General features: G+C 41.8%; 1 protein-coding gene across 5 annotated transcripts in view; it reads left to right on the top strand.

Moving 5' to 3' along the window:
* The window catches only part of PRKCD (protein kinase C delta), a 61,111-nt gene that overhangs the window by 11,092 nt on the left and 23,741 nt on the right, over window positions 1–26,278 (top strand). For 3 of the 5 annotated variants that reach the window (XM_052678398.1, XM_052678401.1, XM_052678396.1), the window contains exons 2-3: window positions 21,093–21,232; window positions 24,516–24,715. In XM_052678398.1, coding sequence (XP_052534358.1) covers window positions 21,118–21,232; window positions 24,516–24,715 — 315 coding nt within the window. In that variant the 5' untranslated portion in view covers window positions 21,093–21,117. Of the gene's footprint in view, window positions 1–5,389; window positions 5,481–18,938; window positions 19,395–21,092; window positions 21,233–24,515; window positions 24,716–26,278 lie in introns of those variants that run through there. The other 2 variants (XM_052678400.1, XM_052678397.1) reach the window with 2 other exon arrangements.

Raw genomic sequence — 26,278 nt, 5'->3', positions numbered from 1 at the left:
CGTTCCTTGGAGGATGTTGCAGCATTGTAAGGGGCTTGCAGTGGCACTGATGGAGGTGTCAGGATGGCAGATGAAGCTCACCCTGTTAGTTGCATGCAGTGCTAACGCTGCTGGACATCACACAGCTGGGAAAGCAAAGTGCTGTTTTACTTCCTGGCCCGAGCAAAAGCCAGAAGTCTCTGTATTTCACTCTGCCTAAGGCATTTTCTGTCACAAAAAATGACCAAATTAGTCAAACACTTTTAGACTTCAGTTTACCTATGCATACTTAAGTACTGTACAGCCCAGGATATCAGGAAGGAGTTAGATAGGTCTTGAATTACTTGGGCTGATGAAGTAATGATGAACATTATTTGAGGAAAAAACAGCTGGGAGCAGTTAAACCAGTTCCTCTGTTATAGATGTGCACACTAAGGTCTCAACATGGTCATAATTTAGCTGGCTTACTGGTAGCATCATTGACATAAGCAAAGCCTTATGCTTATTCTTCATGCTGTAAGCTTGTGTTTCAAGAAACTGGATGACAATTATGGTCCTTTTCAACTTGGGCCATTCTGTGATAAGAGTGAAGATTACCTGGCTTTAGCCAAACAGCCCATTTCATTTACATATTAATGATGGCAGTCAGTTTTTCCTCCTGTTACAACTGTTCAGACCAGTGATGTTGCACTTGTTAAGGGAGACATGGCAAGCAAGAAGAAAAATCAAACAAAAATGCTTCCCTATTAAAAGGTGAGAAGGGCAAAATGTAATGATGGTATGCTTTAAGCATGAGAGAAATTAATTGGAGACCTCAAATGTTGTAGTTTTACTGGTCTGATTTTTGCATGACGTTCCGGTAGCATCAATTTTAATAGGTCGTATGTCACAGAATTCTTTCAAACTCTTCTTACATCTCTCATGCTGCATTCCCATGCTCCGTTCTTTTACCCTGTGCCTTTTATTCCTGTGCTTTGGTGAGGAGTTGGCTTTGTTTTTTGTTTTTAGATGACATTTTTGTTTTTAAATGACATTTTATATAAAGGTTTGCAGTGAAACCCATAGATAGGAAACTCTAACAACCTTCATTTTTCTGTCACTCTTTGGCCTTTGATTTCTGTGATACATAGTACCATAATTTGTTTGATAAATAGTACACAAGCCTCCAGTCAGCCAAAAGCTGATTTTTAGAAGCTTTTCTATGTTACTTTATCAGGTTTTTTGGGTTTTTGTTTTTTTTCTTTTCCTTCCAGAGACTCATGGCATTTCAGTTGTGTTCGTAGGAAACTTAACTTTCCCCAGAGTGCCCATTATTAACACAAATAAGTGACTGCAGTGGACGTGCTAGCAGGATGCAACGTACTGCAATGTAGTGAATTTCTGAGGTCAGTTAAGTAACCCTTCTGTATCCTTATTTTTTTATATGGAAACTGTTCGTTTTACAGGTGTTCTAATTTTGGAGAAAATCCAAATTCACGGTCCCAGAAAAATTGGCAGGAGCCTCCTATCTGAATTCAGCTAAGGATGGAAAAAGCCCAGAGGAAAAATGTGATGTGGTTAAAAGGTTGCGTTTTGCCCGGCACGGAGTCTCTCAAGGCATCCTAGAAGGATGGTGCTGTTTGGGTGTTTTCCCCCCCTTTTTTTCCCCTTTTCTCTTTCTGAGCACACTCTTAGATGTTACAGTAAGATCCTCTGCAGTTTGCAGTCAGATATCTCCAGGATCTGTCACGATAATGAGTCTGCTTGTATGAATCTTTTCAAAGAAGAAATTTAAAATATTACTGTTCTTTTTTTTTTTTTTTCTTTTAATTGCTGAAGTTTTTCATTAACTTTCAATAGATATTTGTTTGGTAGTTAGTGAGACAGGCAGTGAGCTGGCACTCACAAATTGCTTATGGCTTGAGGTTTTTCTTTCTCACAGTGCTCTGTGAAGTCCACAAAGCTGTGGATTCTTGGTGTAAAATTTAGAACTGTGCTGCTATCAAACAAATCTGCAAGTGCACACGGTTCCTTACACTGAATTTGCCACAGCTAACTCCTGATGTTTTTTTGTTAGTGAAACAATTAAAAAGAACTAATATGACATTAACATCAAGTGTAAGGGTATACAAGGGAAGTAATGAATTCCCGTAAAACCCCAGCTTTGAAAATGATGTAGGATATAGAAGTCTGGGTTCTTTCACAGTGGTTTTTTTGTCCTCCTTCGATTTTCCTGTGCTTGAAAGGGTCTTTGTTCCACCCTTTGGCTCCTCTCGCTGTTGATTTGCTGGGCAGGGGTTTTCCTGTTCAGGGAAGCGTTGGCTGGACTCAGCCTCCTCCTTCTTGTGAAGCCCAACAAAGCAGCGTCGCCTTGGGACGCAGAACAAATTGGGTTTTATTCAGCTGGTATGCTTTGGACCTTTGGTGTGTTCTCATTTATCTCTCGCTCACAGAACACTCTAATGTGGCAGCCATTTAATCTTTTTCAGATTACCAAGTGTTTGTTATGGCTCCAGAGTTTGATGACTGAAACTGTAATGCTGTCTTTGAACTGTGTTGCTTTTGGTTTAGGGTATTTCTCTCCCCTTCCTCCCCCACTAATGTAACTTTTTATGGAGCCAAGAAGATCTTCCTTGAATTACTGCAAGCCTAAAGATGCTTTTCTTCATTTTGCAAAGTTGTATCTGTTGCTCACTCCTGTGTTCTGAGAAAGTGTAATAGTTTTGCATTCTTTCTTGGGGCTGACTTTTTGTCTGTGACCAAGGGAAAGATCCCCCTTACGAAACATAGGGGTTCCTCTTTTGTCTGCCCTCCCATTTGTCTTCTGTCATTCATATTGAAGTTGTCTGTGTTCAGGAGACCTGGTGCAATGAAGCTTCAGCATTTGCAAGAAGTTTGTGCCTCTTAGGCAAGAGCCACGTGTGCTATTTCAAATAATTGTTCTTGACTACAGTGCAGATACTCAAGAGATGGAGGAGCATGTGGTTCAAATCGATGGCTGCACCATTTACAACGTGGAGAGCTTGTCTCCTTTGGCCATGCCCAGTTTATCTGGAAAAACAGGAAGAGCGTACAAGCTGCGAGGCTGCATTGATTCTTCTTGGTTCTGCTCAGTTGTCAGCTGTAATTTGCTGGCAGGCACAAGTGATGCCTCTGCTCCCCACATGGGCTCCATCTCTGTCTCACATTTGCCGTAGCCTGTTGTAGGCTGTCTGAAGGAAAACTCGTATGTCTTAGAATATATAACCAAAGGAAAAAAAAGAAAAAAGAGGTAAACAGTGGATCTGCAGGATTTGTGTTTTGTACTTTATTATTTGAATTTTATCAATCGGGTTAAATTTTACTAGTTAAGCTGTGTTGGAAACAGGCAGGAAGAGGACCGTTGTACTGAGCTCCCTGAGAAAGACACATCTGGTGGCCTTTTGGGTTCGTATGTTGCTCGTCTGCTACCTCATGTATTCAGGGAAAATCCAAACCTTTCTGTCTCGCCCAAGCGTAGTTAGCTGTGGCCAATATCCAAGAGTTTCAGAAAAGAGAATCAGGCCCTTGCCAAGGATGAAAGACAAGTATGATGGGTGAGTACTGTTGGCACAGATTGTTTCATTTATTATGCAGCTATTTGAAGCTTCCAGATTTCCATACACAAGGGAGGAGAATTGCCTAGCAAGGTCACTGGGAGTAAGGGACACAATGTGGAAGACACATTGTCCTTCTGTTCTTTGACAGAACAGATCCTTTCATTCCATGGGTGCTGGCAGGACCCACTGGGTTGAGGTTGTGCCAGACAGTGTGTGTATATCAGTTTATCCCATCACTCACCAGAATAATGAGTTTGTGAAGCATTGGCGAGTGCCCAAATGAGAATTAATATACAAACAGCATCTGAGCCATCTTGTGGATGTGTGAATGGTGCAGGCTGTAGTTGGATAGCAGCTTTCTTAGTGTATAAAGACTGGAAGTAACTGGATAGGTTCTGTTTTCTTCCTTTAATTCTAACAGTTTATGTCTTTCTTTTTTTAAACTGTGCATTGAAATGCAACAGAGAGGGTAAGAGAGTTACTGCCTCTGCAAAAACTTGAGTCACTCAGTGTTCTTGAGACATGGAATTATCCTGATATTAAAGAAGAGAAACCGTTAGAGGAAAATTGGAAGATTCTCACTTATTTCAGATGCTAATCTCCTATTTTGTTTTGATTTATGTCTCCAAAGTATGTCCCAGATAATGTTCAGTCCTGTCCTAAGAAAGTGATGACATGTTCTGTGTGAAACTTTAAAAACTCTTCTGTCCCTTACCAGGCTTTGTGTAGTGGTTAATATTGACATAGTGTAAGTAACTGCAAACAAGTCTGGTAATCAGAGATGTTAAGCAACTTAGTTGAACTTTGCCAGCAGTAATGCCTGTAATGCATGTCAGAGGCTATCAGTGCTGTTTTGAATGAATCATTTGGGTGACGAAGTCTTAACTTAATTCATAATTGTGTACATAAGGTCACAGAGCATGAGAACTACCTATTAAATACTTCTGCATTGTAATTTTATTGTCTCAACGTTGGAAAACGTATCTTCGAAGGAACGTGAGTTTTTCTGTGGTAGAACTTTCTTCCTGTAGATGTTAAGCTGCGTGTATTCGGCTAAAAATCTGTCTGGTGCCACACAGAAATACTTCTGATACTCAGATGGCAGTTAGCTTCCAAAAAGTTGCTCAGTGTTTTCTCAGAAGGCACAGTCTTTCTTCAGCTTCCTGGCAAAAGAGGAACTATTGCTTGGAAATGAGCCAGAAATCCATGTAATGAAATACCACGGCTCAGTGGTCGGCACCAAGGGGGAGATTTCAAAAGTCCTGCAGCGTCTGGTCTGCTGCTTTTTAATTGTGTTCCTCTGAAACCTTCACTGAAAGATTTTTTTTGAGTTATTGGTAATAAACGCCAAACTTGAAATGGAGCATTTATAGGGGCAAAAAGATCAGCTAAAAAAGCTGCTGCTGCAGTTAGCTTGTCTGTGCATCTGCAACAGACAACAAAAGACAATGATTGTAGCTCTGCCTATGGAATTCCTCCAAAAATCTTCAGTTTCTCCATTTTAACCACTTTTTCCCCCAGAAATGTTTTTATCCGGCAATATGAGGCATGAAATGTGGGGTCTGAAAAACCTGAACTTCCTCTTGCCTTTAGCACATGGAGCACTTCTCTGTGGGAGTGCAGGCACCTTGGAATTCAAGCTTTCATTTTGCAAATCCAGCCCTTATGGGCTGCAGGCTGAATGAGTCTGGTGTAAAGCCAAGTACCATCTGGAGTGATTTTAATTAGCTTCAGGCTCCACGTCTTCATAGAATTTTTCAGCAAAGTAATCTGGTCTGAGATAAATAAATATCTACATATATCTTTTCTTAAACTTGCTTTCTCCTGATTAGAAATACTTCTGGAAGCCGCAGGTGAAGGTTTTGGAGCTTGAGAGAACTCAGACAGCAAGGCTGGGCAGGAAAGAATTCCATAAATAGCCTTCTGCATCCAGGACTGTAAATGGTAAGTGGCTCATTCCTTGGAACAAAGATGAAAAGGAAAACAAAGGCAAAGCTTCTCCTTTCTCTGTAGGATGTATGTAGGGCTGGCAGGCTGCAGACAGCATGTGCGATGAGCTTTGGTGCAGTTCATTGCTGCCTGGGACAGCAGTGTGGTGTGCTGTTGCCAGATGTGTGATTTCGTGCTTTCTGTGTGTGTTTCAGGGCTCTGATGTTTGCCTGTCGGGTGCCAGAAAGGCTTACCAGTGGCATAACAGCTTAAACTGGTGGGGCTGTCTCTGCCTGCAGCCTAGGACCATTCTTCCTCTTAGTGCAGTGGGAGCAGCTTTTCTCTCCAGTTCACCAGCTTAAAGACAATACAGTTTAGTTTTCCTTAAACTGCTGCCCTTTTTTTCAGGGCTGATGCATCCAGCACATCCCTTCTTAGTGTGTTTTGGTGTGCGCCTCATCCAGAGAAAGTGTGTGCTTCTTTAGGAGCTCGAGTGAAGCAGCTAATTGTGGTCCCTGGAATGCATCCTGGCAGGGATGCTGCCACCTCCCAGGAGCATGAGAAATGAAGTTGGCAATGTCTTAAGGTCAGAGTGCTTACACATGAGCTGTTCATTCCTTTAAGTTATGGAGTGCATGATTGCCAAGTTGTAGCACAGTTATGTTGGTTTTTTTCTACACTACTTAATGGCTTACATCCTAGAATGGGGAATTATCTATTAAAAAAAAAACAAACAACATCATATCATTCCACTCATGGTGGCTTTGTTCTTTGTTCTTCTGTCAGTTGACTGCATGTTCCCATCTGCTCCCCTATCTTATTTGAGCTGGAATATTTCCATTTACGAGCTTTACAAAATGTGTTTTTTACATCCAGAATTGATAGTTGCTGTCTGAGGTAGTGGTGTTACCCTTGAAACGTGCGTGAGTCATTTGTTGAGCTTCTGCATCTCTCCTTTACTCTGTGTGTTAGCTGTTGCTGACTACTGTCTGCACACCATGTGGTCCTAAACATGTATTTCAGCTACTAGATACCACTGAGAAAACAACTCTGTGCTTGGGGAGCTCTGGTTTTGAGTGTGTTCTTTATTTCTGTTAGCTGATCTTAGTTGTATTTTGCATTACGTTTTCTGTTGGCCTTCTTGGTGTCTGAGCATCTCTTTCCTGCTAGATGCTGAAATGTTACTGCGGGGTGTTTGTACACTTGCAGACAGAGTGTCTGCTCATGTTTGGTGTGTTCCAGTAGAGCTACCCAACATTTTGACAACTTGGTAATGCTTCAGAGTTTCCGTTGGCTATTGTGCTATCTGCAGTTCCTCCACCAGTGAGGTAGTTGTGACAGTTGTTCTGCAGACATGGCTATGATAGACAATTTCATTTTTTGAATACAGGCTCTTGTATGTAACTGTTGTTTGTGGGATTGATTCAGCTGGCGTAATTCTGCTTTGTTGCCAGCTGAGCTGAGAGCTGGTGCTAACAGATTCCTTCTGTTGGTAATATTCTAGTTTGCACCTAATGTCTTCATAAGTAAGCACTCTGGCAAGTGTGTTTTGTTAGAGCTAACTAAGGAACAAAGGAGTTAAAGGGTTTCTCAGAGTCTTGGTGCGTCAAGGTTAAAGACAAGGGAGAAGGGTAGTTGCTGGATGTTGGCTCCCCTTGTGGGCGCCAGCCCCTCACTCTGCTAACAGCAGTTGCTGATTATGCTTTGTAATCTAATCTCTCCCGGTTCTTGTTTGTTTTAGAATGTGAAAATGAAATTTCAGTGATTGTAGTGAGTCCAGCAAATGTTGAAACTGAAAGAATACTGCTGTGATTTTTTTTTTTTTCTCCTTATTTGAGGTGCCTGCTGAAACTAAGCCAAGCTGAGCATTTGTACCAGAATGAGGGATGGTGAGCCTTGGCTGTAGTGTTCCTCAAAGTAAGGAATTTAGATCAAGTGTTGTGACACTTGCATCAAAATAATTCTTCACTTGTGTGTAAGGAAGAATGAGCATGTTTGGAGCCCAGTCTTGCCATCAGTTATGCTCAGGATACCTTCCAGGCAGATGGTCAAGTTGGTTTGATTTCAAAGCCCAGCCACCCACATGACCCTTAAAATTGCTCTGGGCTTCAGAGGACATTATTTGTCATCTCTCTTAGGTTTTGAGTGTCAGTAATTACCAAGTGTGTTATTACAAAGCGATTCTCGTGGATTTGCATGTAAAATGTATCGAAGAAATTGAAGAGTACCCAGCATGTGTATTCAATATTATGGTAACACATGCTACATTTTACTGGGTGCTGTGCAATTTTAAATAATCCTTATAGTATGTTATGAACATATTGTGCTCTGAATAGCTTAAATAGCTCTTGCCTTGATAGGAAGATTTTTTTGCTCTTGCCATAATGTAGAATTACTTTTGGTTTTCACACCATTTGGAACTTGTTCCAGACCCTTGGAAGGAATAGCTTTTGAAAAATGTCTGTTCAGTATTCTTGCTTGTAATTTTATACATGTGTATCTCAAAGGTGAGTAGAAAGTCCACAAACAGCTCCGAATGCTACTTGGATATTTAGTGCAGTTGTTTTCAACTGAAGTCTTTCAGTTTGCTGATTTTGTTTCAGGTCAGAAATAGAACTTACACACCTGGAACTACTTAGAAAGTACTTGTAATGGAGATTACCAAACCCCACAATTCAGGGCTGTGTGTGTAATCACTGCTGGCCCTTGGCTTACAAGTAAATGAGGAAGCAGGGAGTTTCTCAAGAATGACTCACCCCAAGGAAGAATCCCAAAACTCTTCTCTTGTGTCTGATCACACAAACAAATTAATTAACCTGCCCTACGTAATGCATTTTCCCTAATTTACCAAAAGATGGTTGATTAAATTTTGATTATATGTTTAATGACTCATGGCCCCTAAAGTAGAATTGCTGCTAGGAACCTGGAAGTGGCCATTCTGACACCTTCCTTGAAAAGTACAGCATTGACTTGTTGTTTCTGAAAGCAGCTGTGATACTCTGACTCTTAAGACTTTAGACTATGACCTTATGTATGCTGACATCTTGCTACCAGACATACTTTTCTCAATCCCTTCAGTCAGCTTTACTTTCTAGTGGTTAAATGGTGCAGGTAAGTGGGAATGGGCCGTGGAAGTCAGCCACAAGTGCATTACAAGCCTGAACAAAGTTCTTGTGACTCTCGTGCCAAGATCATAAATGTATTACTCTATTCCTGTGAGTCTGCACGGGAATCTGAAATAGCCATTGCTTTTTGTAGCTGTTGTGACTTCAGTAGATTATGCTAGAGAAAGTTTAACTGTCTTTTAACCTTGCTGCTACAAATTACCCAGAGAACTTCATTGCTTTCAGTTTAGAAAGCAGAAACTCTACAACCTCTCAGATCTGCTTTTCAGTTTGATGAATTCTGTCTCTTGTGCAGTGCCTGAGCTGCCACCATTGCAGAACAGTGCTGAGTGCTTGGGTTACTTGTTCCTTTTTGTATCTGATTCAGGGGGAAGCAACTCACAGAGCCAAGTGAGTCAAGTCTGGAATAACTCTGGAGTTAAACTCCCGTGTCTCCCAGTGTCTCCATTTGTACAAGTCTGCCAGTGTTTATTGACACTGCACTGAGCAGTTCTTGTTATGTGTTCTGAGCAAGGTCAATCAGTATACAAATCCATCTTGCTTGTGATTAACACACTGTATTAATGTGAGTGGATAAGAATATTGTCTGAACATAATTTTAAAGGAGGTGTTTTCAATTTCTCTTAATTTGCTTGCTCTTGTTGGCTGTCTCGTATCTGCACGGCTTCCATTGTGAATGAACCGCTCAAAAAGCGTGTTAAGGTGATTTGCAGTGACAAGAAAGAATCAGGGGCTCTGATCACCTGATGGAGATGGGGTCCCCCTGTTCAGTGCAGGGGAGTTGGGGAGACAGCCTTTACAGGTCCCTTCCGGCACAGATTATTCTATGATTCTATGTTTGGTAGTCAAGTTTATACCAAACCTTTAGCGTACTTATTGAGTGTATGCTGAATAGCAAGATGACTTGGTGCAAATGTTCTCCTAGCTTTTGAATATTACATTAAGAAGGCCTTGACCTTCAGCAGAACGGAGTGTAGTGTGGGAAGATCATTATGGAAATGATTCTTGTTCCTTGGCATATCTAACTTTTGTGCATGTTGTATATATTTGCATATCATACCAACAACCAGTGTTTATCAGTACACATTCTAAGTGAGCACACTCCTTACAAAAGGGAATCATGGGGTTCTTTTTCCCCTTTGCATTTCCTGAGATGAATTTTAAGTGTTCTTTTATTTTTATCCCCCATAATTCTGCCATTTTCTGTCAGATAAGTTTAATGGCTTAAATAAATCTAATTTCCAGAGGTTTGATTTTAGAGCAGTTAAAAAAACACTGGCCGCTAAAGCTCTAATTGGAAAACTGCATCTTGGTTGTTTCACAACCATAGAAATCATATTAACAAAATGACTTTGTAATTAAACTTTCCGCCATACAGGCAAATGCACTTTTCAGTGTAGCCCTGTTGCGGGTCAGAGTAAATGTTTATTTTCTGACTATTCCCACAGCATCACAGTGGGGCTGCGTGTTACAGCTGCAGATGGAGCTCTGTGCAGCTCTTTCCCACAGAGTCCAAATACGCTTGGCCAAAGTTGATTGCAGTTTTGTTTACTCAGTGCAGGGGACTCAAATGATCCGCGCTGTGGACTGCCTTTTCCTTAGCAGTGTGTTACAAACACCTTACCTGCCTCTTTTCAGCTTTGTTGCTTGCCTTTTGGGCACGGTCACATAAAGGCTCTGGGGTTCAGTGCTAATTGCAAACACGGAGAAACAGTATTAGCACAGTGTTCATGTACAAGTGCTGTAGGGAAAAGCAGCATTCTGTGGGCACTGGAGTGCTAACCCTGGAGGGCAGAAAGGAGGCCTCTGGAGGCAGTGGGAGAACAGCACACACTGCTTCGTTTGAGCTGCGCACGTGAGTGAGGCAGGAGATGTGGCCACGGCTGTGTGGCAGCGCGAGGTACTGCAGATGTACAGAATGCCGGGGTAACTGAGCAAGCTGTGATTAAGTAAGCAGTGCAGTTAAAGGTAAGAAGGAGCTGCTTGGCACTGAAAGGAGGAAAGAATTGGGACAGCATGGGTAGAGCTAATACTCAAAGGAAAGATTCGGAGGCAGGGCTGGGCAGACTGCTAAGGGTAGATGCACTCAAGCAAGTTACGCAACACGGAAAGCAAATTTCCCACCCCACTGCCTGGGGACGAGCAGTGTTTCCATGCTGACAGTTAAGAAAGGGATTTGCTTTGATTGTAAATGGGAACATTGCATGTGGAACTGAGATTGTTGTGTTTTTAGTGCTTTGCTCCTCTTGTTTTCTTTTCATTACCCTGCTCATCCCTTCATAAAGTACAGTTGTACCCTGGAGACTGGGAAGAGCTGGTGTGTGTGGTGAATGCTGTTGACTTAGCAGCATTGCAGCTTACAGCTGTAGGGTTTTCTTCTCCAGTTTGTCTGTGTTGGTAGCAGCCACGTGCTGTCCTTTGTAGCTTATTGATCTCACAGAAGTGACATCCTAAAGATATGCTTTGCATCTACAAGATGGTGCAGGTGGTATCTAGTGATAGCAGTCTGTGATTTAGTGAGAAATATGAAAGATTGCTATCAAAATTACCACAAAGGAGCACTTGTGTGGCAAAAGGACGTGTGCAGCAAGAGGGCAGAAATACTTGGAAGCTGCCAAGGCTTTTAGTCAGTTACCCATTTAGTGATGGAAGAAATGATAGGCCATAATGAGCCAGGAAAGCTTGTCTGTAGGAAAACCATTACATGCTCCATTTTGCTGTGGGCTCGCTGGGACATGGAAGCAGAACTGAAACACGGATTGTGTTCATCTACTTGTTTGGGTAGCCTGCAGATAACCCTTACAAGTCAGTTACCAATGTCTTTTCTTTCTACAAGCACTTTTTTATATGAATTTTCAAGTTTATGTTTTCTTTTCCAAGGTATTCTTTTGTGCAACAGTACAATTAAGTAGCAGAACTGGTGCTGAGTTGCAGTGGTAAGGAAGCTATTGGATACCTGCCTTGTATTAGATATGTATGAAGTGTTTTGTGTATACAAACCAAGCACGTCATTTTTAAATGACTCTCCAGTTTTAGATAGGATGAATACTGGCTGGACAAAGTCCTGGCAGGCCATTACTGATCTGATAGTCAGACCTGTGCTCATACTCAGAAATGTGGGTCTCTCAAGGAGCACTAGTGGTATTTCTTGGAAGGTGGCCAGGGGGTGTTTTTGCCATAGGAAAAGTCATGCTGGTTTGAAAGTCCGAACAGCTGAGTTTGTCCTGCACCATTTATCATATCAAGCAAATTCTGGCTCATGAAATCTCTGGGGGGTTTTGTTAGGCTTTTTCTTCCTTGCTTACTGTGTTGTATCCCAGATACATCCGTACTTATGGCTTTTCTTCCCCAGTATGAGTACTAAAATGATGCATTTTTATTTACTTAGTGGGGGTTGACTTAATATGGCTCTTAGGAATGCATCAAAGTGTTTAAGTAAAAGCAGCATCTGAACTGTTGCAGAACGTTGAGTTTATACATTTAAACAACAAAACTCAGGCAAAGGCCAAAATTAAAGTTTGCTGTTAAGTTTTTATCTTGTGGATTAAAAGGAAGGAGTTAAAATTGGTATTAAATAATACATCATCTCACCTTCAGTTAACGTTATGACTTTTCCTGTAAAAAGCAGTCTGACACAAAATAGCCCATGGCTCTCTTAACATCCCTTTACTCTTTAATGGACCTTGCCCATACTTTTGTATATATTCTGGTTGGGGATGCCAGGGCTACTGTGGGCTTTGAATGTTTATTTCCTATAGAAAGTGTTCCACGAGGAAGGAAGACAGACAGTTAAAAGCAGTTTGTGGTTTCGTTTTCCTGCTTTTGGCAATCTTAGCCTGAGCTTTCACATTACAGTGGGACAAACGCCTTTAATTGAGTTTGATTAAGTTCACTCCTTTCTAATTTGTCATTATCAGTCATTCATTATTCAGCATGTCCTGTAGGTGCCTCGCTGTCTTGTTGTGAGTTCATCTCTTTATTTCAGAGATGATTGGTGCTTTCGTAAGCACGTATCCTTCTGTGACTTCACTGTTTGTTTTCAGTTTTTATGCCATAGAAAGTCTGGACTAAGGTGATGTGTATTGGCAATTAATACTTACAATTTGTGCTGGCTCTCTGGAAGCAGACTAAATATGTCTGTGGCCCTCGGGTAAAATATGGATTCTCAAAATTTTTTATAAAAAGAAGAAAAACAAAAGGAAGAAGCAGTGAGGAGGAAAGGCTGGATCTGTTCCTGCAACTCAGTATACAGTTAATGATCAAAGCTTCGGGCTGCCAAGTCTTGTGTCCTTTTACTCTAAAAGCCTTGGTTGGAAGCGTGCATCTAGGAACTGAATGTGGATTTCATCTGAGGGGGCTGAGCAGCAGATCTCCAGTGTGTACGAATGATGACACAGTTCCTGGCTAATGGATGTTGTATCTTTCCAGATACTTGCAGGGTTAGGTCACAGTGCTGGCGGCGTTACGGGGCTCTGGCTTGAAGGGCTGCGTCTGTGAGAGGCACTTACTCTGCATAATCTGTTCATGTTTTTCAGCAGCGTGAAGAAACACTGCTCTCTAATTACAGTGTTCATTAGGCCTTTTTGTGGTTGTTTTTTTGTTTATTTCAGTTGGATACACCATTCTTCTTTTTCCATTTTTCACATCTTTAGTGTTCCTATAGAGATGTTAACCCAGGATGTTTGAAATAAGGTAAAATTCCAGTTTCTTTTTTTTTTTTTTTTTTTTCCCTAAACAGTGATCGATCCATTATCTCTCAATGGTTCTTAGCAGTGTGTGTTAATGGAAGAGGCAGAAGATGTATACGGGTTGTAAAGGTTCAGCTAAAGTGTTGTCACGTTGTTTCCTGTTTGGTTTTAAGATGTTGGTGGTGTTTTGTGTTGCTCTATGTGAAGCGTATCTCAAATTACAGGAAATTTATGCTAGCAAAGAAAATAAATCTTGTGCACGTAGTGCTATACCAGAAAGGAAACCTGGAATGTTCCTAGATCAGAATGGTTTGGGTTGGGGGGACCTTTAAGGTCATGTAGTTCCACCCCCCTGCTGTAGGCAGGGACACCTCCCATAGCCCAGGTTGCTCACAGCCCCATCCAGCCTGGCCTGGAGAGCTTCTGTTGAATGAAATACTCAGTGAGAGTGAGGATGGAGCTGAAGGTTGGGCTTGGTGTGCAGCTCCTCCTGAAGGACTCCAGTGGAGTAGGCTCACTCACTTGTGCTCATTACAACAATGCCTGACCTGCTGGCAAAAATGGTCTTACAGACCCAAGTAATATCTTCAGTCCAGTGTCTCTATTACTTGCCATGGTGTTTTTTCTCTTTGAATGCAGAATTCCGAGGCTTTTTGTAGAAGTGGGACAGGAGGAAAAGTAGCTCTTAGGAAATCGCTGGAGTGAGCTTTCAGGCAGCACTGACAGAAGGGAACTTAACCTGGTGTATGCAGGCAGAGAGCTAGTAACATTTGTGTGCCTGTCATGCCTGAGGAGACAGAGAGCACTGAAATCAGAAGCTGAGCATGGAGGAGATGCTTAGTCCTTGGTTATGTGGAACCTAAATGGGCACGAGCTGCTGGTTCTCTTTGGCCACTCCCCTGCAGTTTGATGCACCTGCAAGCTGCAGGAGGAGGCACCTTTCCCCAAGCTTGCTGGTCGCTTCAGGAAAGGCTGTGAACCTTCTTGCAGGGCTGCGTTGTTCCTTTGGAGGAAGTTGTGTTCACATGATAAACTTGAGTTTTGCAGTGGCGTCGTGCTGACTGAATGCTGGCCCGTTCCTTAGGCGCTGCTGAGGAAGTGGAAGCTGCAAGCTGACATGCAGAAGGTGCACAGGACTCTGCTCACTGCCAGATCCAGGCCTGGTGGCTGGCTTGGATCCTGAGCCTGCTGAGATACAGAGGAAGTGCAGCTTCGTCTCTTTCGCTGTAACATTTTCCTCCCATGTAGAAGGAACTGTGTTATTTAATTGCTGAGAAAAGCACGCTAAACTTCAGCTTACTTCCCTTCCCTTGTCTGAAAAAAGCCTTCCTAGTTAGTCCTGAGTAACACAAGTGCAGAGTTAGCTTTGTTTGCCTCCTTAATACTCCCATTTCGTAGTGTGATTTTATATTAATGCCTTGTTCCCACACCTGGAGCTCCATAACCATCTGATAGCCAGCCTGCTGCTTTCCTGGCTTTCCTTGCCATTGCAGTGGCTTGTGCTGTCAGAAGTAACAACGTTTGGGGCTTTAGGCATTTTTTTTTCTCCTGGTATGTGGTTTTAATGTCTGGTATTTGTTATGGAAGTTAACGAAGAGGATTCTCTTGCACTCTTGTTTCAGGCTTGATTTTGATGAAGGTGAAAGGCAGCATGCTCGCAGTTCTGTCACTTAATTGGATATTTCTGTCCAAGCAGGAAGGAGAGCTTGGGAGTTTGAGGGGAAAAAAAAAAAGAACGAAGTGAATTAAACTTACCATTTCTTAGTTCAGAACTCGCAGTTCAAAAGGACAAGTGGCTGACATGAGTTCCTTATTGCCAAGTACCAGTTGTGGAATATCAAAAACAGCAACTCTGCTCCTAATCTTCCCTTTCCAGAAAAGGGCGTTCCGTGCTGCTTTCCAGAAATTTGCCCTGGGAAGGTTTAAAGAGTTGGGAATAATAAATACAGGGAAAGCATCAGTAATTTCTTTGGCCTGTAAGTGATAGGGAAGTATCACCAGCTTCTAATACAGCCATAAATTCAGGCAGTTATGGGACTGTTGATCTTGCAGAAGAGGCATGGAAACATGGAATTATCCGTGCTTCTGGCCAGGCAGGAGAAACCCAGGAACATAGCTTATCTGGCTGGATTCTTTCCATTCTATTGCAACACAAGTAATAAGAGATTTTATTATGTCATTCTCTGTTTCTGGTCCTGTTCTAACCCAATAAAAGCAGAAGTATTAAAAAAAAAAAATGGGAGAGGGAAGGAAGGAAATGGTAGCAACATTTTTTTATTTTTGAGCTATATTTGTAGGATATGATGAATCATTCTGCATGTTCTATTGAATAAAACAAAGCTGATCCCAAAATATATGTAACTTACACTAGAGTTTAGAGGACTGTCTTTTTGTAGTTTTGATCTGGGAAAAAAAAAAAGAAAAGAACCATATAATTTGACAGTGGATTTAACAGCAAGGAAATTGAATTGTACTGCTTTATTTCTTGTCAGTCTTTTCTCACCTAAGTCCTTTGGTATAATTACTTGAAAATGTTTTTAGAAATATTGCTGTAGAAGTTGGGCTGCCTTAAAGATGTTCTTTTAATGCTTGACTCCCCAAAGGTAAGTGCATTTTGTTAAGTATTTGCTAATGCTTTAGATGCATTGCTTTCCTCATGCATTATGTATTCGGCTTTTCTAAGTGTAGTGCATTAGTTGTAATTTTAAGGCTTATTTTTATTTTGTTTATAAAATCTTTTCCACGTGACAGTTCATCAGAATATTGCGGGGAGGCTTCCTGCTTCTAATTACCACTCTTGGATTCCACGGACAGATGGATCTGTCATTTATTGGAGTAAATAAAAATGAGACAGTTGCAACTTGAGTGGCTAAATAATAATGTTTTTTTTGCCTCCTTTGGCATCTGTCAGCATTACGTTGTAGTGTTTGCTGTAGGTACCTCATTGGCTATAGGTCCCTTTTCAGCCTTTAGCTGAAACAGCGGTGGAGTCATAGCCCATAGTGCTTAGGGAAGTCCAGCTGATGCAGAGCGCTGCAGTCTGTCTTCTTGACAAGGCTGATAGCAGCAAATATAACAAAATTCTTTAAACTGGTTTCTTTTTGTGAGCAACTTCCTCCCCCAGAACATCAAATAGAGGACAGGACCTGAATCAGAACGTGTGAAAATTCTCTACAGAGTAACTGTTGGTCTCCAATGTCAAAAGTGATAAGTATCGTGATGACCTTGATTCAGGTACATGTTCTACAGCAAAGTTACTGCTGCTTCTGTCTTGAAGGTGGTATTTTGATCAGCGCAGTGTGTATCTGTGAAGAGAGTTATTCAGGAGCAGGAGCCATCTGGACTGCTTTGCGCGTGTTATTCTGCAATGTAAGCAAGAAACACCATGAAAAGGAATAATCAAAATGCAAATGTCCATCTTAATGGTGTGCACAGGTAAAGGATGTTAGTCACATTGCCAGCATCTCTACCTGCAGACTTTCCTGTGTTATCGTTGTTAAATTAGCAGGAGAACCTTCTGTAGGAAATACACAAAGAGCTGAGTCGTGGTTCTGAGGCTTCTGTGGGGGCAGCGGAAGCTGGGCAGTAGTTTGTTGCTGTCATTCTTGAACCTTTTGTACATTGCCAGAATGGAGGAAAGGAAGCCCTTCTGTTTAAAAAAAAAAAAAAAAAAAAAAAAGGCCTTGCTGCAAGTTGGAAATAACTCCTATTTCTGCATCTTAAGAAGCAGAAGTTCTTACTATGTGTTTTGAGGGGTGAACACCCAATGGTCAGTTGTGTGTGATGCTGGCTGCTGGTGTTGGCATGCCCCAGAGCATTTTTGTGGCTTTGGAAGTGATTTCAGCAAGGAGCTGAACAGAAAGCAGTCATTCCAGGGAAAAGGCACGACCCTGGTGTGTGTGCAGCTGAACATCCATCTGCAAAATGCAGGGACTGGTTGCTTTTCTGACCGTTACAAGGAAACCAGAGGCTCATATCAGCAGAAGAGACTTCTCATTTTGCTTTTTGCTTGAATGTGTAGATCTGTATCAGTGATGGACAAACTGTTCCATTACTTTTTAGTCCCTTAGCGTTCTGCTCTTAGAATCACAGATTCATAGAGTGGCTTGGGTTGGAAGGGACCTCAAGGATCATCAAGTTCCAAGTCCTCTGTAACAGGCAGTGCTGCTAGATGAAGTACTTGATGAAATTGCTCAGGGACCCATCCAGCCTGGTCTTAAACGCCTCTACAGACAGCCTCTGAGCAACCTGTTCTTGGCATGGCAATATTTCCTCCTCCTCCCACTTTGTGCAAGAGTCACGACTGCTTCTTTGCTCCTGGTCTGTATTAAAGGTGGCTGTTTGCAGCAAGGAAGAATTACAGCACAAGGGAGTCATAACAAGCAATGTCTTCAGCTTCAGCATGAGTCCCTGATAGCTGCTGTGCACTGCTGGCAGGAGAGGAGCTAGTCCGTTGTGTCTCACAGTTTTCAGTGTCACGTTAGAATAAAAACCTAAGCACTCACCCATCCGATGCTGGCATCGCTGTGAAGTTTCAATTTTCACTCTTCTCTCCATGCTTATTATAGTCAACAGTAACATGGATGATTTTCTTTTCAGATTGAATATGGTCAAAAGCTGTCAATTTTAAAGCAACTTGGAAGTTGATATGGGTTTTGTAGAATCTGTTGTAGGTGGCATTGGACGTAGCTTCAACTTGCAGTAGACGCTCTGGGATCCTTGTAATGAATGTTCTGGGGAGCGGTGAGGAGCACAGTCTGAATCACTGCGGCCATCATGGGTACTTGGTGCAAAACAGTGCTTCTAAAGCATCTTCCCAGAGTGTTTTTTCTGTCAGTTGCAGTATTTTTGGAGTTTGCATCTCAGTTTCTCCACCAGTTTGGATAAAATCATACACTGAATAGAAAACATGCTGGCTTTAATGCTGTAATACAGGTCATGTGAGTCCATTGTAAAATTGCCTTTAGGTCACAGCTGGTGGTTTATAGCAGTCCTTGACACACGTGGTTCTTAAAGCTAGAGTTAATGCTTTAAAGGAGACCACAGGGGTACTGCTGTCTAAATTGCAGTGAGCAATGTTGTGTATTACTTTGGGTGCTTTGGCTTTTCAGATGTGACAAAACTTTGGATGAGCAGGGATTTTTAGAAACGTTGTTGAATTGAAGTAAATTTCTCTGGAATTTCTCTTGCTGTCAAAAACAGTTTCAGTAAGGTGTGTTTTTGTTGTTTACAGCAGTACAGGCAGTATGTGTCAAGTGCAATATCTTCGTGTAGATGAAGATTGGAAAGCAGTCGAGGAGTGAATCCTAACCCTGCTGTCTTTACTTAACCAGCCTCCCTGCATCTCTATGTGCAGTCTATCATGTGTAATGGGATACCTACTGAACATACCTACTTTTCTTCAAAAAGCAGAATGTCTAAGGGTAAAGAAACTTGGCAGAAATAGGAAGTTTCTTATGTGAAAGTAAGGTTTTTGTTAATGTTTTTCTATTAAATGGAAAAACAGAAAGGCATCTGCTAGTGCTCCTCATGGTAACCTTGAAGGTAAGCTCTTGTGACCATGGCCGAAGAATTTGATTTTGGTTTTGATGTTTCCTGCTGACTTCTCCATTGCTTGTGTTTAGCGCTGCGTTTCTGAGTGAGGATTTGAGATGGTACTCAAGCCAAGTGTTACAAAACTAGAACAAATAACCATAAACAAAAACTGAGAAACAGTGTTTTGAGAAGCAGAGTTGAAAATGTGGCCTTCAAAGCGGATTTTGCATGACATCATCAGAACAAAGGAAGATTGCATGGGTGTACAAAATCCACGTTTCTTTGTACCTATTTCTATTTCATCTGTTAATTTGCTGTTGAAGTAAACGCCCAGTAACAAGCCTTGTGGTCTGCTTCAGACTAATATCTGCTTCAGGTTGGGTGAAATCAGTGCAGGTGTTAGTTTAGCTGACGTTAGTTTTAGAAGCCTTCTAATTGTGTTGTAATTGTGATCTCTAGCGAGTTTTCCCTTCCAGTCTGCGTTATTCTGCAACCTGGTGATTTTTGTCAAAGTTTCCAGTGGGAGCTGCACACCAACCTACCTAGCTTGTTTCTGCCTATGGCCTGAGTGCGTCTTAAAGGTATTTCCCCAGAAATAGTATGAATTCTGGTTTCTTTTGCACCTGTTCTGAGAGTAACATTACGTGGTTTGGTGCTGGTGAGTCATACAGCCCGTCACTTGAGATAGCCCTAAGCACAAGTCTCTCTTAGGCAGTAAAAACATGTTCCTCCATAAAGCTCTTTATGAGCGCGGCGCTTAGGCTGCCTCTGTCTGAGAGAGGTGTCAGATGGTGCTTCTGCAAAAGCTCTTCGGCTCTCCTTGAGCCCTTCTCAATCCCCAGCCTCACCAAATAGTGGATTAACCAGTGTGGAAGGGCTGTTATTTCACCGAGAGCCTGGGGGGCCTGTGGCTCATTGCAGGGCAGGCTGAAGGGAGAGCATCTCTGGGACCTAGGCTGCTTCCTGCGAGAGAGTGCTGCGTAGCCAGAGCCCCTTCAGCAGCACGGTGTTTCATTCTTTGTGTGTGTGGCTGTTGGCCTGCCTGCAAATACTTTGCCTGGGATCCCCAAGAACATGTCAGAAGCGATTTTGTTTCTTCATAAGTAAAGTGAGCAAATGGTGCCCAGTAATCCTCAACCTGCTTTCTAATTTCGCCTTACTCTACTGAAAATAGGGAACTGCTCCATTAATAAAAACTAGCTCAATAAATGTTAGAGAGTCATTAGACTTTTTTTTTTTCCTCCTTTTGCAAACTGTTTCCATGTAAGAATACTGCATGGTGCCAGAAAATGGTGCTGGGAGCTGCGTTCTACTTTGCTGCAGATTTCACAGTCTGTTGTCTGAATGACTGTTCTGGGCCTTAAGAGTTTAAAGAATGTTAATTGCTTCTCAGGTCAATGCCATTACATAATAAAAATTAAAAAAAGGCAAGCGTATGCAGGATTGCTAAAAATGCTGTTCCTATCTGCTCAACCAAGCTAGTTAACAATCTACAGCTTAAGACCAGCTCAGCCCTCTTTTCATTCTTTTTTCCATCATCTCTGCCTAGCACCTTGTTAACTTTTTTCTCGTAATCCTTTCCCTGATTGCACTCAGTCATCTGTTAGCGAGGAATGCTGCTTCCCTTCCTTTTGATTAATTCATGTTTCCTTCACCAAACAAGGATTGGTGTACAGCAAACTGCGTTGCTGGAGGTGCTGCAGACTGAGCAGAAATCTGCTCTGTGTTTAGGAGCTCTTGAGAAGGAGGGAAGACAGGTGAAATGCCACTTTGCTGACTTAGGTGGTTTGGATTCCTGCATTTCCTGGAAGTTTAAGCCAAGTGACTCAGTGCTGTCATTTTGTATTGGTAGGAATATGTACTTAAATACACTCTATATAGTCATACAAGTGGTTCCAAAAGCAATTAGTTTTTTATTATTTGGGAAAAAAAGGCAATAAACGTATGAAGTTTTTCCACTTGAATGTGTGTCTTACTTTGTGATTTCTTTGATAAAATCTATCTCTCAATGGGAGTGGCCTCACTGACTAAAAATTGAGGAGGATCAGAGTCAAACTGGGTGCAGTTAAAAAGAGTGCCTTATGTTAAGGCTTTTGTCATACTGGTGATGTTTCTTGTTTTGCTTTGGGCTGGTTTTACTTTGGGCTTCCAGTCTGAAAACCTCATGTAAGAGTTCTGGATTTCAGAGCTGGAGTTGTACTGGCTGTGATGGCTGAGCTCTGTGCACTGCTTTCTCACGTGTCTCAGACCAGGTCTTCTATTCATTTATTTCCACACAGGTGTGCATCAGCAGTGTTGTGAACAATGGCCCCCTTCTTACGGATATCTTTCAACTCATTTGAGCTGGGACCCATGCAGAATCAAGGGGAACAACTACAGCCTTTCTGTGCTATCAAGATGAAGGAGGCATTGACTACGGGTGAGCTTACCGATGGTGGTACTTCTTGGATTACAAATAAACTGTTGAGAAATACTGCAATCCCTCTTACTCTGTGAATGGTAACATGTCCTGCTGTTCCTGCATGCCAAGCACCTCTGCATGAGCCTTTCTTTCAGAACGGCAAAATTCACAGCTTGTTTCTACCCCCACTGTTAAATGGGGCTTCTTTGTGAGAACTCATCCTTGCAGTCAGAATGCTGCAGAAGTCTAAGCTTTCTTTCTCCTGCATCAGCATCACCAGGTGAAATGCATTGTATTCACAAAACACGTGGTGAAGCAGCTGAAACACTTGAAATATCACTTTTGTATGAGCTGAGTCATTAGCTTTATATGACATAGGTTTGCAAATGTTAAATAAATGTTGTTCTCTCCAGTTCTGCGAGCAACAGACTGCACTCACAAGGGCTCTGCAAGAAAGATTGATGTTGTGGAGTATCACTAACAGGGATATGAACAGCAGCAAGTTTGAGAATAGCCTTCTCGTGCAGACAGGAGTACATTAGTTTTATTGCCGTAGAGGATAGATATTAATGACAAATGTATGTGATTGTTGTAATAATAACTGAGGTTTTTGGCAGGGTTACTTGCTTGGAATGACTTGCACTCAAAGTTTTGTTAGCATCTCCTCATTGAGCAGGCCTGCAACCTTCAAGGACCACTTCTTCAAAGGTTTAAAATAATTTCAGATATTTACCTAAAATATGCACTGCAGCCAAACAGGATGAGAGAGAAAAGTCTAGAAATTGCTGTATGGATTAGACCGAGCCTTCTAAATCCTGCCTTATGTTTCTAGGGCTTCACAAAATGCCAAAGAGAGCAGGAAAAGCACAGTACCCTTCCAGAAAATGTTGTCATCCAGCCAATGCATTAAGCTTCACAGAGATTCTTTCCTAGGCTGATGGGAGACGCTCTAAAGAAATGGTGTTCAAAGCACTGATTGTTAGAACGTGTGGAGGTGTGGAAGTGGTCTAAATAAATCCCCTTCAGTGTGTCACCTTATGTTTCTTTTTGGCAGGTGGAATTGTCCCACCATTTCTCCTCTCTGCTTGCACCTAGGAGTGAAAGATGGGGGTGAAGGGTGCTGTGAACCTCAGAGCAGTGACTAGTTGGGGGTGGGAGGTGCTGAGGAAAAGAAACTGATGCTCCTGTTGCCAGTTTGACAAGGGTTGGAATAACTTCAGTTGGGTTTGAGTAATGAAGCGTGACTGAGGAAATCTCGTTATATAAGAAGAAAATAATTTGCCTGATGATTAGGCATTAAGCCAATTCACGGATATGAAAAGGAATTTGAAGCCACTAGTGTTAGCAGAGAAATAATGGAGGCCTGAACGCAGGAGGGGTAGGAACAGTGTTTTTAAAGGCTGTTCGTTGCTCAGACTTCAGCGTTCAATTACAGGCAGATACTGTGATCTGTGGCAAGTCTCAATTAGTATGATTTTAATTATAAAAGCAGCATGGATGAGCTGGAGGATGTTGCCATTAATTCAGGTAGCTTCTTCCAGTTCTCTGTAGGGTAAGAACTGTGCATAGTAACTGAGCAAAGCAGATCTTAATTGAAGCAAGGAAATAGGGACACTTCTGTGAATGGGCTGAAATAGTTCTCCTTCCCACTAAAAAGCATACAGAGATTATTATCAACTCACCTGTAAGGTACTGCTGCTTCTGCAAACTGAGTTGTCACCAAAAGTCTTGCAAATGGCTGCAGTTCCTTGTACCCTCAAGGATGCTGGCTGAAACATGCCTTTCTGATGAAGGAGTCTGGCTTTAACAACCCAAAAAAGAGGCTAACATAAACATGCATTCAGCTCAGTTTTAATTCAACCTTACCTTTATTGTCTGTCTTTATAACCCCTGAATGATGTTCCCTTTGACCTTACTTGATATACTTTCACTGTAATATTTCCAAATTCTTCCATAGCTGTGAATAGCAATTACAAAGCTCTGAAGGTAGGTTTGTATTGCTGATGTTTTTGAGTTTTTCTGTCTGCAAAGTTGCCCAAATTTCAGATAAAAGCATTTGACTCAGTCAAGGAGGAATGCTCAGGATCACTGTGGAATGACAGAGGTCCTCAGGTAGCTATGTGAACATTTTGGTATGCCTTTTGACAGGCAGAGTTTGGTTTGCTTGTCAAAGCTGTAATTTGTTATGCTGTTGTGAATAGGCCTTCCCTAGTAAGGAAGGAAACTTTTCCTTGCTCTTGTGTGGATAGCTCAGCACAGTTGAGCAACTTGTATCAAGCAAGTTGCTTCCGAATGAATGTGGTCTTTGCCCTGTGTTTCCAGGAAACTTGGCTTTTGTTTTCTTTAAGAGTTGTCTCATTCTTCTTTCATTGAAGTGAATGAAAATTTGATGGTGGCAGATCGCACTGCAGCTTCCTCGGGAAGGGTCCAGCTATGTAATCTGCTTTGCTCCTGCCTTGATTGTGTAACAACTTCCTTACAGGAGGAAAAAATATCATTCAGAACTGAAGAGGCATTTAGAAAGCATTTCTATTGCAGCAAATATCCTGATCAGCAGCAAAAAATTGTACAGAATATACAAAATGGTTTTCAATTACCTGAGTACAGACAGGGACTAGTTGGCTTAGCAACTGTGGAAGTGGCATCATGTATGAGAGTTGCATTGGAAAAACTGGATGTGGTTGTTTAGAAGGCAGGAAATATTCATTTTGGATGTGTCAACGAGATTATGGAGCTGGCCAGACATACATTGATGCCTGTATAGATAGGGACAGAAAACAGCTGGTTGGTACACTAACCTGAAGGCAAGAAGAAATGAAGGTAGCAGGTGTCCTTACTCTTTAAGTACGCAGGGTCTGTGTGTGCTGTATGTACCTGTACACACAGGGCCTTCTGGTGCTCATTAAAAAGTGGCAAGCACAGCAGAGGGAGTACAGTGCTGATGAGAAGGACTTGTTAATGAATAGAACTGCCATGTTGGGACAACTTGGAAGTGGAAATGTGGAACTTCTCATCTCTGCCACAAGTTTCAATTTAAACTTTGGTTAGCATAACATCTGTCTTATCTTCTAGCAGTAGGTATTCACTGTAATCAGATAACACGTCATGGAGATTGATGCCAGAAAGCAGCTGTGCAAATATTCCCTCTTGGAATGCATATGACTAATCCTACGCTGGGTATTGTCTGCCCCAGTCTCTGGGTGGCACAGTAACACCTTTATTGCCTTTACATATTCTGCTGTCTGGGTGAGCTTTGCCTTTTGGTTTTACAGTTTCTCTCCATTTTTGATGTGTCTTTCAGAGAGAGGAAAAACTCTGGTTCAGAAGAAACCCACCATGTATCCGGAATGGAAGTCTACTTTTGATGCCCACATTTATGAAGGACGCGTGATTCAGATTGTTCTCATGAAAGCAGCAGAAGAGCCGTTGTCTGAGGTGACTGTAGGTGTGTCTGTCCTGGCGGAGCGCTGCAAGAAGGGCAGCGGCAAAGCAGAATTCTGGGTAAGGGAAGAGAATAATTCCTTAAACTGGCTGACCTGGTTCTGCTTCTTCCCAGCTGAACAGACACTTTGTGCCTTTAATCTATGAGTGTTTTGATCCCTTTTGCCTGTGTAGCAGGACTTATAAGACCATTACTTTAGCAGCCTTTTTAAAAGCAGATTATATACAAAGTTCAAGAAATTGATAGTGAAACCAGTGACTTCAGTGTATGAAATACTGATATAAATCACTGAGTGCCTATTTTTGAAAGCTTAATGCTTGTTACAGAAATCAGCTTGTGCTTAAATTTGAACTGATTGTTGTAATTCCTCCAGAGACTAAAGAGAAGCTGATTCTGAGGCATTTCAGCTTGATGTTTCTGTTTTACACATGTATTTTTACAAAATGTTTTACCTGGCTTGATGCTGCGTAATGGACATTTGTTAATCCACATTTATGAGTTAATGGTATCCTTTCTTGTCTCTATGCCCAGTGGTTTGTAGATGAAATCAAAAGGTGCAGCATCTTGCTAAACCTCTGCTTGCTCCTGTATTGTGCTAGATGCAATTTTGAGAGTCGAACTCAAGAGCGTAGTGTAGGAGGTGAAGTTAAGGTCTGCTGTAGTTTTAAATACTGAAGTTGTTTGTTGTCAAGCAACGTAAAATCAAAGCGCAACTGTTAAATAATTGTGTTTGAATGATCTTTAATTTCCATGTAAGCATCAAATAAAAAGCAAATTAAAAACGTAGTTTTTGTGTCAAGAGAGAAGCGATAGGAACAGGCAGTATCAAAACCGCGGGCCCACAGATCTGAAATACTGAACATGTTATTTCATTCATTCAGTTGATGAGCTGCAGTGAGTTTTTGATAAATCACGGTTTTACTGATGCCACCTTTATAAAATCCTATTCCCTACCTGAATAAGCTTAAATAAGATCTCTTCCTTCTCTTTTCATTCAGTAAAGCTGCTCACACTCTGGTCTAGCAAAAAGTGCGGTGAGAATGTGATGTGGCATGTCACACTCCAGAATTGTATAATTGTATCAGAACTCTAGTTAGTGTCCTGCACAGAATGGAGAGAAAAGATTCAGAAAACAGTGTCTAGATATCCCATCATTTGGGTGAGAGCTGGGTGGCGTGGTGCCATGTTCTTGACCAACATGCAGTTGTAGGTAAAGCTGAACTCCAGACAGTTTGCACAAGAAGTGTGTGTATCTGGTGCTACAGGAACTGCTCACCTGTGTGCAGAGTTGGTCAGTGCAAAAGAAGCATTTTCTGAATACAAGCAGGTCTCCTTAAAATCTCATGCGCAGTCTCATATTCAAAGTCTGTTGGGCTGGACTGTTGCTGAATTTGCCCAGGATGCTTCAGGAGAAGGCCTTTTCACTGGCCCACCTGAAGCAGGATGAGCAGATAGTAAAGTTAGTTATGGATACGTCTGGTTTGATGGGTGTCATTGCTCACAGAAGTGACAAAGCTAGTTCCCCTTTGGAAAGGGGTGGATAAGTCAACGGTAGGTCATTCTGAATGCTAGGTAGAAGCACCAGAGGGAACATCCCGTTGTTGCCTTGCTTAGTGTGGGAA

This window comes from Tympanuchus pallidicinctus, unplaced genomic scaffold, assembly GCF_026119805.1.
Source record: "Tympanuchus pallidicinctus isolate F22 unplaced genomic scaffold, pur_lepc_1.0 scaffold17, whole genome shotgun sequence".
NCBI classification, from domain to species: Eukaryota; Metazoa; Chordata; class Aves; order Galliformes; family Phasianidae; genus Tympanuchus; species Tympanuchus pallidicinctus.
The sequence above is the reverse complement of the archived record's forward strand: the minus strand, read 5'-3'. Positions and strand labels throughout refer to the sequence as shown.